The 14,650-nt window shown below is 39.0% G+C and overlaps 1 protein-coding gene across 2 annotated transcripts in view; it reads right to left on the reverse strand.

Annotated features, from left to right (window-relative positions):
- SPHKAP (SPHK1 interactor, AKAP domain containing) overlaps nt 1-14,205 on the reverse strand; it is a 167,571-nt gene extending 153,366 nt beyond the window's left edge. For both annotated transcript variants that reach the window (XM_081262219.1, XM_081262218.1), the window contains exon 1: nt 13,834-14,205. In XM_081262219.1, coding sequence (XP_081118345.1) covers nt 13,834-13,865 — 32 coding nt within the window. In that variant the 5' untranslated portion in view covers nt 13,866-14,205. The remainder of the gene's footprint in view (nt 1-13,833) is intronic.
- Nucleotides 14,206-14,650: the final 445 nt, after the last annotated feature.

The following is a 14,650-nucleotide window of genomic DNA, read 5'->3' on the forward strand; positions in this document are numbered from 1 at the left end:
TCAGAGACTTAGGCTTGCTCCTTCTATGTACTTTACCTCCAAACAGATAAGGTCAGGGGCAAGTAGATTCCCCAAAAAGGAAGCCCTCTGTATGCCTGCATCCTTTTAATAGGTGCACGAGAGCATCTAAGGAGTTCAGTGGAGAATGTGGGTGAATTTCAGGCATTAATTATGACATAGGCATTGATATTTTAATGGAATTAACATGTTGTGAAAAGGTCTCTTGTATTTGAAATATAGTCACTGGCCACATCAATTAGATACTCAGCTGGATTATTTATCAGTAATTTTTATCTCAGTTTATGTTTGAATAAGACCACTGGTTTGGTCATTTTTGCTAAATGATACTTGTGCATCCATAATTTTTTTTGTATTAACCCAGTGGGAAGAATTCTATGAAATTATTTATTCATTGCTGATACTGAAAACAGGGATTATGTGGCACACATATTTCATATATTGCTATATTACCTTAACCTTGAAAAGTAGAAGTTAGGAAAGGCATAGAGGTTGTAGGATCCATAAGGAGAGGGAGTTCAGACCTTCTTAAACCCAATGCCACGAGGAAGTGGCAAACCTCTGGGAGGCACAGCTGATTTGTGCCCATAGAAGCTGAGCCAGGAAGCACTGGGGCTCCCAGATGAAAAGGATCCTGCTGTCCCACTTTTAGAATACAACAGTTGACTAATAGGGCATTATGTAAAAATGTGGATTGTAACCGATATGATTCTGCAATCTGTATTTTGGGTAAAAATGGGAGTTCATAACCCACTTGAATCTAATGTATGAAATATGATATGTCAAGAGCTTTGTAGTGTTTTGAACAACCAATTAAAAAAAAAGAAAAATAAATAAAGTGAGCAGGGAGAGGCTGTTTGTCAGTGAAGAACGGGATAGCAGCAGCAGTGAGGAGCTGGGGCTACAGACGCTGTCCACTGTTTTATGGTGGATGTGGATTCATGCATGACCTTGGAGAGGAAATGGAGACCCTTTAATCATGAAAACTATTAGGGCAATTGAGTAGCAGACCCAGAGACCCAGAGAGATAGAGAGGTGAACAAGTATATAGAGAGATTTTAAGAACACAAATAAAATAAATGTTCTCTATTGAACACTTAGCAAATGTTAGGGGCAACTTTTTTTTTATTGAATTCTACCAGCTTTAGTACCTGTATGTACAGTGCAGCCCAAGGAACCCAAGGGACCTGCTTTCCTCCTCTCCCAGCATCCATCCATTCTCAAGTCCTCTCACTCACACTTCTGCTCTGGTTCTCTGCCATCCTCTCCCTCGCCCACTCTCCCATCTTTCCTCCCTAGTACTGTAGAGGAAAGGCTGACTGTTTTTATCTACAAAGTGCACAAAGGGTCAGGCAGGGAACTTGAGCATGAAGGCAGTATTGCCACCTTCCTTGCTACTTGCACTGGAGAACATGGTAATATCTCAATAAACATCACAGGAAAGAATTCTCCTCGTGGCTGTCTGTCTGCATGGCACATGACCAACCTCTGTGTGTCTGGTACCTGTTTATCTCTAGACTACAAAAACCTTTATAGCATCCTCTTAATGATAATCACTACTCTTGAGTGACCCTCTTCTGCTGATCCTGTGATCTTAGCACCCTATTCTCCTCCTTTTCCCTCAAGAGTCGTGCTACTGAATTATGGGTAATTATAATTAATAATTACCAATAATATAATTAACAATAACAACTCCTGTTTATGCAGCATTTACAATATACTAGGTATTGGGCTCTGTCCTTTATGTGTATATTTTGGTTAGGGTTTCCAGGCACCTGTAACTTGAAAAACTTCAGTGATATCACATTATTTTTAGAATGAGCTTCTACTGGTTCCCAAGGCTTAGCATACTCTGGCCTCTAATGTTCAGGTCCTATTTCTTACTCCCCTTTTCCTCATTGCCTGAACTCCAGGCATCAGTGGAGTTGACGGGCACTTTACCTGGTATATACTAAAGGTTCAATGTGGGTACTGAATGAATGAATGAATGGATGGATGAATGAATTCTATTTTCCCAAGGCTTGTACCTGTCTTGCACTTGGCCTCTACTCCCTATCAAGAGGCTTTTTCTGTGGCAGCACTTTCTCGCCTGCCTTGGAGGCTTGTGGAATTATTATAGGAATCAGTGACGATAATTATGAAAGAATAGACAGACATTAATGTCACTGAGGTCCTGGTCACTACAGACACTGCCAGGAAACCACTGCATGGCTTTAATCTAATTGACCTTCTGACTATCTCTTAGATTTTGAGCAACATTGTGGTCCCATTGAAAGAGAAGAGGAGTGATATACATTGAGGGTCTGCTATATCTTCCTGGAAAAAAATGGTGCTTTCATATATTTTACTCAAATTACTACCCACACATCAGAAAGAGAATAATAATTGTGAGGTATTTTGAAACCATGAAGGCCTCTTTAATGCTAGCTTGACTGACAGATGGAAACATTCAATCTGAAACTTCTGACTGTAGCTGCCTTGCTCATTCAGACAATCCACCCATGTACAGACAATGTTGTGAAGCTGGAAAATATTTCAGAAGTGCTTTTCCTTGAAGAAAGTCTGGTAAAATTTGTCACTGCAAATTGTCCCCCAAAAGGTCAGATGTCTTTTTTATTCACAGACCAGTCCCTGCAGTTGCAAGGTTGTGTAAGATAAAGTTCAAGTTTTATTAACTAATCGACCAAATACGTAAGAATGAGTTTCCAGTAAAGATTCCTCCCTCTTTGAGTATTTCTACCTGTCAAAACAGTACCTTTGTATTGTATAACACTTGCCTGTTGATGGTTTAAGAGGTGGTGACTTTTATTTAAATAAAGTGCTAATTAATTGAAATGACAAATCTTCCAGAAGATGAAGGATTTCAGAAAGGCGAAGAACCTAACTGTTGGAAAACTCTTTAAGCACAAGTCAATCACATCAGTAAATGGAAATCTGGCAGAAGGCAACCAGATAATATCAAAAGAAGAGAAAAATCAATGAGGACTGACAGGACAGATGCTTCACACAAGAGATGAGAGTCAAAGAATTAAAGGGAGTGTTGGCAAAATTGATGAGGCTGCTGAGTACGGCTATAGAATTGACACTGTTTCTAATCTTAAAACAGAATACCGTGTTCACACATAATTTTAAAGGGAAAATTATGACTTTCCAATCCAGTCACACCTAATTTATTATTTGTTCATTATGTCATTCAGATTTACTTTTGAGATATTGGTAAAATGAGCTAATTATAATGTTATTTTTTTGAATGGCAAATTTCTAACCAATAATACTAATGTTGTTCCGATTTCATATGACACAGATACCTTTGTAGCAAATTTACTTTACACATCTTTTTCTGGGTTCCATTTATCTTCTTGTAGCACACATTCAAATCGCTACATTCTTTCCCTTTAAACAAGCAGGTGAGCATCCCTTCCTATTTTTTTTTTCCCCCACTCCCAACCATTCATACCAGTACTGTAAAGTCTTCCAGCTTAAAACCTGGGTTAGAACTCCACCTTTTCTGCATTGCATTGCATATCCTGTACTCATCCTGTGAAGTCTTGGGCTTGGGATAAACGCTGAAGAAAATGTCATTGTTCACACTGCTCCCACATTCTCTCCCTGTGTGAAGAACTGCTGTGACCCTCAAGGACTCAGCATCATTCAGTTTGTGAGAACTGTGCTGGGGCACGCCACTTTCCATGTATATTGAATCTCTTCCTTGCACACTTCTCTTGAGTGATTCATGTGGTGAAATTGCACTTCATTTCCTAAATTACACGATTCCTGTGAAGTGACCACATTTTCTTCACCTTCACCGGAGAGGAAGATTAACACCGTTTTAGCAGAATGCCTGGTCAGATCACTGGCCTGCTGATAATTACAGGAGTGGAGTGGAGTAAATGAGCCTTTTTAGTCGCTACCTAGGAACACTGTTGATTCAGTAGAAAAGAAATATAAAAGTTAAAGATCTTCAAGATATATCAAGTGCATGAGTCAGCAGTGACTATACCCTATGGGGCTAACATTTTACTTAGAGAGAAAAGAAAGGCTTCGATTGGTTATTATTATCTGAATAGCTTAGATAAATTCTGTGATTATATTTGTCCACATGAACTAAGTGGAAGAATTGACTACTCAAACTGAAAATGAATGAATAAGTCTATTCATAGGCATAGTTTATAAAAAGCCATTTACTGTATCTATCTATCTTCTTAGTTCAAAATCATAGACATGTAGGAGAAAAGTAAATTTTTTGTTTAATTTATGGTAATCTTGAATTACAAAGAGAGAAAAGGATTAATTCTCCTTGTAACTTTGAAAGCAATAGTAAATATTTTAAAGTTTCTATAATTTTATTCAGTGTATTTTCATATTTTAGGAAAGTACACTAAAGTGTGACATGTGAAAACTGAAAAGGTATTTTAAGTATTAATTCCCCTGATATAAATTGGTAGCCATTGTGTATATAAATTATATATATGTATATATATATATATACATGTCTAACATATATATTTGATGAATAATTGAGAAATCTCTTTTATAAAACTCTAGCAGTATATTTTATTTTATATTCATTCTAAAACAGTTGGTTTTACTTCAATGCACTAACTGTTCTAAAGAAATTCCTTAAAACTTTTCAGATGGAGTATATCATTGAAAAAAGTATAATTAAAATAGAAACAGACCATTGCCATATATAAGTTCAATTGCTCTGATACATAGGAAAATTATCATTTTCCTTTGCTTATAATGAAATAATTGAGTGAGTGATTGATTTAGCTATGGATATTCCATCGTGTTTCACTAAGAATTTGGATAGCTAACAGAAAAGATATATATGAAAAAATGATAAAACATGAGTTTTATCAATTTGATGCTTATTTCAGCTCAGCTACACCAAATGACTCAGGGCTAGGGAATATAGAAATATAAAAAGAGGCCCATATCATGGCTAAAAACAGCACAGATATTGAAATCATAAACTTCTACTCTGCTGTTACACTTGAGCTCTGAATTTATTTCTAGGAATTCTAGAAGCTGAAGGGCAATGATCATGTGAGCAGTTACATTGAAATTGTTTTTTTTCTCATAGAAAAGTGAAGCAGATTTTTAGAAATGGGTAATAGATGTATTGTACCAGAAAATTCTAAGAGCTTCTGATTATGTTTTGGAGATTAGTGTTATTGTTATTGTTGCTGCTGTTATGATTTCAAACAAACCCAATGTAGTAATAAGTATAATCAGGAGTTCAGGGTTTTATTATCAGCTCTATCTCCAAATATTTGTGTGATTTGAGTAATTCACATAACCTTCCTTGACTTTGTTTTTTTTCCGGCTGTGAAGGACAGGATTGATGACCGGGCAAGATGACCTTTACCAAAGTCCTATCTACTTCTAATATCCTCTGCACTACATGTTCTCATTTTTCTAGCATAGAGAGAATAGCCCTTGGTGTTTAAAAAGGCATGATTTATACTTGAATTTCTCCTCAGGGAAAAATTATTTTAAGAAGTTATGGGTTACCTGTCAATCATGTCAAATGTTGTTGACGAGGGAGCGGAAGGCTGATCAGTCTGTAGTTTGAAAACCATCCCTTTGGAAATGAAAAGAAAACTATTGCCCAGGGTGTCCCAGTATCTGCTCTCTTGTGTTTCCCTCCATTCTTCTCCATATGGCCCCAGCTGCCTCCAAGATGCACAGGCACTTGTGTGCTGATCATGGAAGGAGGACAGGGGCTTATTCTTCTTCCCTTTTTTCAGGGTCTATCTGGACCTGCTCTATCCTCTTAAATAGCCTTTGCCAATTTGATGTTTATTTCAGCTCAACAACACCAAATGACTTGTGCATCACAGAGCAGGAAGCAATAGTCTTGTCACCTTTCCCTTTTATTTAATGAAGAAAGAAAGAAGGAAGGAGGAGAGAGAGGAAGAAATAAATAAGTCACTCTGGTTACAATCTCAAGTACTGTTTGAGAGCCAACAATGGTCAATTTTTAGGACAATTAATGCTTCTGGCAGACAGACTAGTGATCCTCCCAAATACATGCACATCCTAATTCCAGGAAGTTGTGAATCTGTCATGTTATATGGCAAGGCAGAATCAGGGTTTAAGATGGAATTAAGGTCATTAATCAGCTGACCTCAATATAGGAAGATTAAGCTGGATATCTAGGGGACGAAAGTAATCACAAGGATTAGTAAGAATGGGAGAAGGAGGCAGAAGAGGTCAGAAGTTGGAGAGATGCAAACTGAAGACTCAACCCTAACTTGATGGCTCCGAAGGAGGAGGAAGGTAGTCATGAGGCCAGGGGCCTGGCAGTCTCTGGAAGTCGGAATAGGCACTGAGCCAGTTTCTCCAGAAGAACCTCCAGAAATGCAGCCCTGCCAACACCTTGGCTTTACCCCAGGGAGATCCATGTCAGACTTCTGACACATGGAACTGTGAGATAATGGATTTGTGTGTTAAGACACTGATTATATGGCAATTTATTAAAGAAGCATGAGAAAAGTAATGCAATGTCTTTATGTTTTTTGAACTAATCTGAGTGTCTAAAACCATGTCTACTCTAAGAAGATTAGAAGTTTAGGCTACTTTTTAAAATAATTTGGTTATGTGTGTATTTAAAATAAAAGGGATAGAAGGAGACACCTTAGTTCACATGTGTTTTTGTTTGTTTTTCTTAGATTAAAAACACTCAAACTACATTGCAGAACATGACAACTCTTGTATCTCAAGTGGAAATGTAGCTTGGTGTGCAGGTAGAGATTTTAATGTCTGGATTTTAGCATTCATGGGGAACACAGATTCTAATTCACATGCTAAATCCCACTGACTGTCACTCCCTATGTTTCCACTGTTTTCCTGTGATTGTGTCAAATTCTCTATCATATCCATCTGTCTTCATAATGCTTGTGAGTCAGAAATCATATTTGAGACCTGCTGAATCAAAAGGTGTTCAGAAAAAAATGGCATGTTGGTATTATATATCATGCTAATTAAGGTCAGGAACCATTTCTGACTCATTATTATTCACGATTCAGTAAGTTTCTTGGAACAGGAGATCAAAAATGTCTAAAATAAATGAAGCCTTGTGGCAGAGGAGGTCTTAAAGAACCCCAGAGTGGGAAGGTACAAGCATTAGGAAATGAAGTGTAACAGGGAGATAATCAAATGACATTGGATTTGGAATTTGGAATTTTATACTTCAAGCTTGGCTCTGTCATTCCCTGACTGAGTGACCTTGAATGTCATTGAAACTTTGAGCCTTGGTTCCTCATCTTTAAAAGCGGGTTGTAAATAATAGCTCCTACTCTAGTTGCCACTTGGGGAAACTGTCATACTGCAAAATATGTCTGACTTCCAATAAAATAATTACAAGTCATATGAAAAATCAAGGAAAAAATTAAAAACACTCTCAAGAGATAAAGGAATCAACAGAACCAGATCAGAACTCAGGTATGACAAATAGGTTGGAACTACATTATAAAAAAATAAAAAAATAATGATTATTATTTTCATGGTTCTGGAGAAGGAGGTGGGCAGCCTGCAAACTCACTTGGGTAATTGCAGTAGAAAGATGAGGACTATAAGACAAAATAAAGTGTGAGCCCTGAAACCAGATGAAAAATGATTTTAACCAATTAATCATTGGTAAAATCAACTCAGTTGAGAAAAGGATTGATGGACTTGAAGATAGATCAGTGCAAATTACCTGCCTGAAACAAATACTGTAGGAGGGGGGACAACAAAGATCACCGCAGAGGAGAGCATCAGAGGAATGTTCTAATGATGTGTGCAATTGGAAGAGATTATTCCCAAGCTTTTACCAGAATTAATAACAGACACCAAGTCACCAATCCAAGAAAGTTGGAGAATACCATTCAGGATAAATACACGTACACACACACACCCCCTCCATTAGCACATCACACTCAAATTGCTCTAAACAGGACACAAAGAAAATCTTGAAGACAGGAGGAGATGAAAGACAAAAGACATAGAAAAGAAAAAAGGTAAGAATGACAACAGCTTCTCAGCAGAGACCATAAAAGTCAAAAGAGAGAAGAGGACTGGCTTGAGAGAGAGGGGGGGGGGAGGGAGAGAGAGAGAGAAAATGGTCAACCTAGAACCCCATTCTCATAAAAGGCCTGCTTCAAAGAGATACAAGCTTTCCTGGAGAAGCAAAAATAGAATTCACTGCAGGCAGACCTGCTTTACAGGAAATGGAAAGGCATACTCTTTGGCCACAAGGTGTGCAGCCAGTCTGTACAGTTAAATCTGTACCATTGAGTGTCAGACACGGAATAAGCTAAGGGTAATCCAAATTCACTTTTTGTTATTTCTAATTGTTCTGAAAAAAAAAAAAACACCTGGTGGTTTAAAAGAAATACAGTAATATACACTATGTTTATAGCATTTATAAAAATAAAATATGCTTACACTGGATATGGAGTGGCATATTATAACTTGAAGTTAGACTGATTAATAAAAGATATATACTCTAAACTGTGGGGGACCCCAATGTTTTTGACAAAATATAAATAAATAGTAAGTCAATAAATGAAATAAAATGGAATTATAGAAAGTTTTCATTTAACACAAATGAGAGAGAGAGAGAGAGAGAGAGAGAGAGAGAGAGAGAGAGAGAGAGAGAGAGAGAGAGAAAGTGAAATAACAAATGGCACAAATAGAAAATAGGCAACTGGCTGAAAGATTTAAATCCAGCCCTATGCACAATCATAATAAATATAAATGGTCTCATTACATCAATTAAAATAAAGGGATTGTTAGGTGAGAGGTAAAAAGAGTATGATATCACACCCTGTCCAAAATAAATAATTTAAAATTATTATTATTAATCCTAAGCAGACTAAAAGCAAAAAGATAGAAAAAATAAACCAAAAGAAAACTAGAGTAGTGTACTAATTTCAGAGAAAGTAGACTGCATGTCTAAGTCATGTGAGCTATTTACTAGTACTGTTTTTTAAATTCTATTATGAATTGTATTTGCAGAGATTTATCCATTATGATTGGTATCAAAGCTCAAACATAGCACTGTTGCTTGTCCTTCACCCAGGCTATCTCAATTTGTCCTCAAAACATCCTTCCAAGTGTTTGAAGTGTGGTTTTTGTTCACATTTCATGGATGATGAAAAAAATCTTCAGAGTAGATAAGCATTTTTCTTTGGAATGGATAGCCAATAACTATCATGGTAGAACCAGGATCTTATTTACAAAAGAGTAAGGTTTTACTGCACCTTACGTAAGCGTAATGTCTCTCTCCTCATGTGGGGGAATATTAAAACAAATCACCCATGCTCTAGGCCTAGTGTTCTCTTACACAAGTGGGTGTTGCTTCAGTTCTTTTTTAATGCCTTGATTTCTCACTTATCTCTTTTAAGAGTGTGAGATGTTGATCCACAGAGTGCCCAAGTGAGAGCTGCCCAGGCTTTCACGGTCATTCATTCTCCAAAAGGACTAAACACCATGTCTCAACATACCAAGTATATTACTATCTCTTTTTTCCCTTAAAGATCTTTGGATCGGAAACTCACGCACACAGAGAAAAACTGCATTCAAATGAGTAATACTATCTAAAGGAGACTTCTTCAAAACAACATGCTTCCTACTAGTTCATTTATGAGTTGAGTGTTTTTAGCAGATATGTACATATTTTACTGAAGGCACCGCATGGATAGAGGTCAAGGATTTATAAAAGTTGCCAGTACCTGAAATGCAGTGCGAGTGATGTACTTCAAGACTTTTATGAAGTTATTTCTATTGGAAATTGCTGTCAGAGTTCCCATCTCTTCACCAGGTACCTGTTACCCAGTAGCAATGCAGGTTCCCAGAGTCTTGGCCATCTGGATTTACTAATCCCCAGTTGTACCTTGTCGGGTGGTGTTGTCCTGACGTTTATGAATTGGTCATGTGGCTGCAGCTTAGCATGACCTTAAGGACAGCATTCCAGGGTGAAGCATCATCTAAGTTTATACCTAAGGCAGCATACGATATTCATTTCTGTTCCTCAACTTACGAGTATTAGATCAGGTTTTTTTTCCTCAAGAGTTTTCCAGAAACAGGACACAGAAACATAAATACACTCTTGCATTTCTCATTTTGAATGAAACTGAGGACCTAACCATAAAGTAAAACTTTGCTGATACAGGGCCCTTGTTAAAAGTATCTGTATTACAATTAGTTTAGTTTTCTTTTTTCTTCCTGGAACTAAGATTCTGAGAGGCATAATCTTGAGGTTCATGTGAATTTTAGTGACATATTGCCATGTAAACTTCAGGTTAATTAAAATAATCTGACAGGAAACCTAAATCAGTATGCCTAATTGTTTTCAAAAGTTCATCTTTGATCAACTTTGGTTTTCTATGTGAGTCATGTCAAAACTTTATTATTCAAATAAAATCTGATAAGTTAAAAGAGAAGAAAAAATATGTGCAAATATTTAGGAAATAAGAGAAGACTTTTTTAAACTTTTAACTCAAGTTTAGATGTGGTCAAAGTGACAAATTATTTCTGTTTACAAAAGAAAGAAAAATATTTTCAGTACTTGCTGCCTTTAAGAGATAATCCTCTTGCGTTTAGACTGCCCCCATGTGTTCTAAGAATGACATCAGTTATTTTTCCAAATTGTGTTTAGAATTTCTTTTCCACCCTTTTGAAATAAAGTGTGTGGGTTCTCAATCAATAGAAGAAAGAAACCAGAAGAACTTTGGGGGTGACCTAGCCCTGCTACATACTATTTGTGTAAATTTTAAAAATCCATTTTTTTTAAATTTTTCTTTTGTTTTAGAGTTTTTGATAGGAAGTGGATAAATATCTAATAATTAATGCAAAGGATATAATGATCAAATTACCCAAGGAGGGATATCACTTGATAATTAAAAGAGGCTTTGCTTCTGTGAGGAGAAACTTCCATACAATAAATGTGCTACTGGATGTGCTGGAGGAGAGACGTTGGATTCTTTTATTTTCCTAAAACCTAGTTGTGTGTCCTTAAAAAATTCAATAAACTTTTTTTTTTTTTTTTTAAATAGATGACTGGGGAAACTCTACTAAAACTTCTAAATAAAAACCCCACTCCCACCCCCTACCAAAAAGCAGCTTTCTTTAAAATTTGCTCTTTCTTTGAACTGGTCTACTAGTCAAAAAAACACTTGGATTCTGTGTTTACAATGCAACGAAGATTCTGGATTTATAATGCAACAAATGAGGAAGCATTTAATTCCTTCACAGCTCGGTTTCCTTTTTGGAAACCTCTTTCAACTTTGATGAACAGTGCTTTTAAGAAATTTGCAATGTAATCCACATAATCTATTTTGCATTTGAAAATGAAAATATTCATAGTAAAAATGAATTGGAGCTTTCACAGCAGTAACATAATGTAGTATGGTAATTCAAAGAATCAACATTTTCTTTTGAAAAAAACCCATGTTTTAAAGTTTATAAAGTATATGAGGCAAATTAAATTTTGAGCTCAATCTTCATAGAATATTGCTTGATTAAAAATCTCATTTATACATTTAATTAAACACGCTAAGAAAATGGAAAAGTCAATAAAGAAAATGTGTTCTTTAATTAACTCACTATATGACCACATCATTTTGTTTTCTCTGTCTGGTTGATGAAAGGAATTTCTAAACTGTTTTATATCCTTGCTCATCCTTGTTATATATTCTTGCTCAAGAGAAGCAAGGATTTATAACCTCCAACTTAATTTTATCAGATACTGAAAATGTTTCAGATTTGTACAAGGTGAGCCTTGACTGATACTAATTTGATGTTTCCTAATAATTGTAATCTTCTTAAAAACGTTTGTGTAGAGTATCCAATCATTAGTTCTTCAATGTTCAAGGTTTTGTGGACAAGTTGTATGACTAATACATGTTTGTATACATAATTTAAAATTCTATTTTGCTTTTTGCATATGTAACTCATCTATTGGAGTTAATCTACATGGATAAGGATGCTAATAAAATAGATGAAATTACTACACTTATTTGTGAAAATGTGATATCTCTGGGAGAACAAGCAGATGTATTCCAAAAGTTTAATTTTCTGCAGCTGATGTTAAATCTCTATGGAGAGTTGAATAGACTACTATAAGACATAGAGCAATATCAGTGCAGTCAGTCTGTTATTTATAGGGTCATTATGTAGAAATAATTTTAAGAAATTATTATCACAATGTATTTACAATATTTCAGAAAATGCCCCCCCCCACATTTGAATAAGAATAAACCATGATTCAGTCACAGTGGTATTGGTCTGTAAAACTCGATTTCAAATAAGTGATCTATTAAAAGTATCTGTATTAGAATGGTGGGGACACTTAGTTCATCATTTCAAGTTACATGACCCTTTGCCCTAAGTAGTAGTTTAAAAAATCTTATAGCGGTTCTTGTTTTTCCTCTTCCTGCAGCAGGAATTGAAAGACTTAGTGGTCCTTTGACCATGTTTGACTCAGAATATTAGAAACTTTTCACTTAAGAACAGCTTTGGGCATTACACAGTAATCCTGATGGGTCTTTCAGAAGCCTTTTGGTACCCTCATGGTGAGATATGCTTAAGGAGGTCTGTAGATGGCGGGCTCCAAAGGTTTGAAAGGCAGTCTCTAACCTCCTCTACCACCCGGACCCCACTCCCACCTCCTGCTTGGCTACTTGGTAATATAATATCAGCTACATGTGTGCCCAGCCTGTGGGCGTTGGGTCTTGCTGCTCTCCAAGAATCCAAGCTTAAAGTGTTTATTCCAGTGTCTGATATTCTCAACTCGACAGGATGCTACCTAGATGTTTGGGGAAAGGAGGAAGTAGAAGATGATAAGAGGATCAACACTAAGCTCCATAGGAGGAGAGGTGAGGCGGTGCTGGCCATAGCACTACCCTGAATCCTCCTCCCCCTGAGTGTGAATGCTCCCCGATGCGCCAAACCACAGAGAGAGCAAAGCTACCTGCCCAGCTGCGGGAGCCCAACTAGAGCCAGGACCCCAATTTACCCCTGAGATTTACCGGGCAAGAAAGAGAAAATTCCCAGGTTCTTGGATTCTCAGATTGTGTCTGAAGGAGAGCAGTGCAAAAGCCCAGGGAGTGGAGGAGACAGGAGGAGACTAACACTTCACCTGGAACCCCAGCGCCCTAGCCTCAGCGCTGAGAGTCTGGAAATGCTAAAGGAGTCCAGATGTTAAAGGAGTAATTCGCAGACTGGCGTGGCGGGGGGGGGGGGGGGTGTAAGGCAGGCGGGGAGGGTGGACTGGAAGGGGCTGAGGTCTCTTCTGTTCTGAATCACTGTAGGCGCGGTTTAGGTGCCCGGCGGAGGTTGGGGCCATCTACCCTCATCCCTATCAACCACCATTCCTCACCCCAGCACCTCCAGACACCGGCCCAGGTCAAGATAAGGGAAGAGGGAGACAGTTTGCCTTAGTCCTGCTTCATCCGGTTTTCATCCCTACCTTGGAATCCGCGGAGAAAACCTCTTCAGCTTGGCTCCAGGGTACCTCGCAGGGCAGAGGACATCTCAGTCCCCGGGACCTAGAGGAGGGCACCGAGCGGTCCCCCATCCCCTGCAGCCCCTATGCTCAGGCCCCACCCAACATCGCGCCCAGCGGGGGCAGCTGACAGGACAGCGATCATTGGAGAGTGGCTCCCACAGCCGGTGCGGGACTTAATTGCTAGTGCAGCGACCCCAAGCTCCTTCATTGGTGACCCGCGCAAACCGAAGAGCTCCAGGGCAAGTTTCTGAGCGAACCGAAGCTCAGAACGGAGTTTGAGGGCCATTGGGTTGGGCATAGGGGCAAGCGAGTCTTACCTTGGTGCCGAGAGCAGGGAGTTGCCATCCATTGTTTACAGGCGCTAAGGAAAGGCGGAGGATGGGAAGTCTGCGGTGCGAGAAACTGGCTCCCCAAGAGCGGGCACCGATGCGCGCGGGGACAGATGCACGCGGGGACAGATGCGCAGCGGAGGCAGCTGCGGCTCGCTCCTCCCTGGAGGGGAAGCGCTGAGCGCAGCGACCTCCCAGTGGTTCCCTCGCACGGTTGAGTCAGACGGTGCTGAGCGCTTGGCGAGCGCTTCTACCCTCTGCGAGGCTGCTGCTTCCTTCCTCCGGGATACCCAAGTCTCAGCTGCCCCGGGTTGCTTCTCAGCTTTCCCTGCCACTCCCCGCGCCCAACAGCGGAGGTGACTCGATACAGTCTCTCTCTCCCCGCCCCACGGTCCGGTCCCCTCCCTCCGGTTCTCTCCCGTCAAGGCAAGTGAGAGCCTGAAGTTGCTCACCCACTTTCTCACAGTCGCGGCTGTCCAGCAATTCCCGCTTTCTCCACTGGGCGCGCACCACACCTTTGGCTGCCTCCAGGTTTTATTTTCCTTTGGCTTCTGGCACGTGATGGTTGACCACCCAGAAGAGAGCACCCAACTCGTTTCCTTTCGCTTGGCCTTTCTCTTCCGTTTTTGGTCCTTATATTTCTTAATCTAATTCATTCCCCTTAATTGTCACCAGTCAATCTCTTACCGTGTCAGATCCTGGGAGCACACAGAGATTTCAAAACGTGTGACAGTGGCCATCCTTCTGAAGCCAGCTCTGAGTCTGGAAGCTGTCACAAATGTCACGGTTGCCTGATCAGTACTTA

This window comes from Spermophilus citellus (assembly GCF_964194105.1).
Source record: "Spermophilus citellus genome assembly, chromosome: 11".
In the NCBI taxonomy this organism is placed as follows: Eukaryota; Metazoa; Chordata; class Mammalia; order Rodentia; family Sciuridae; genus Spermophilus; species Spermophilus citellus.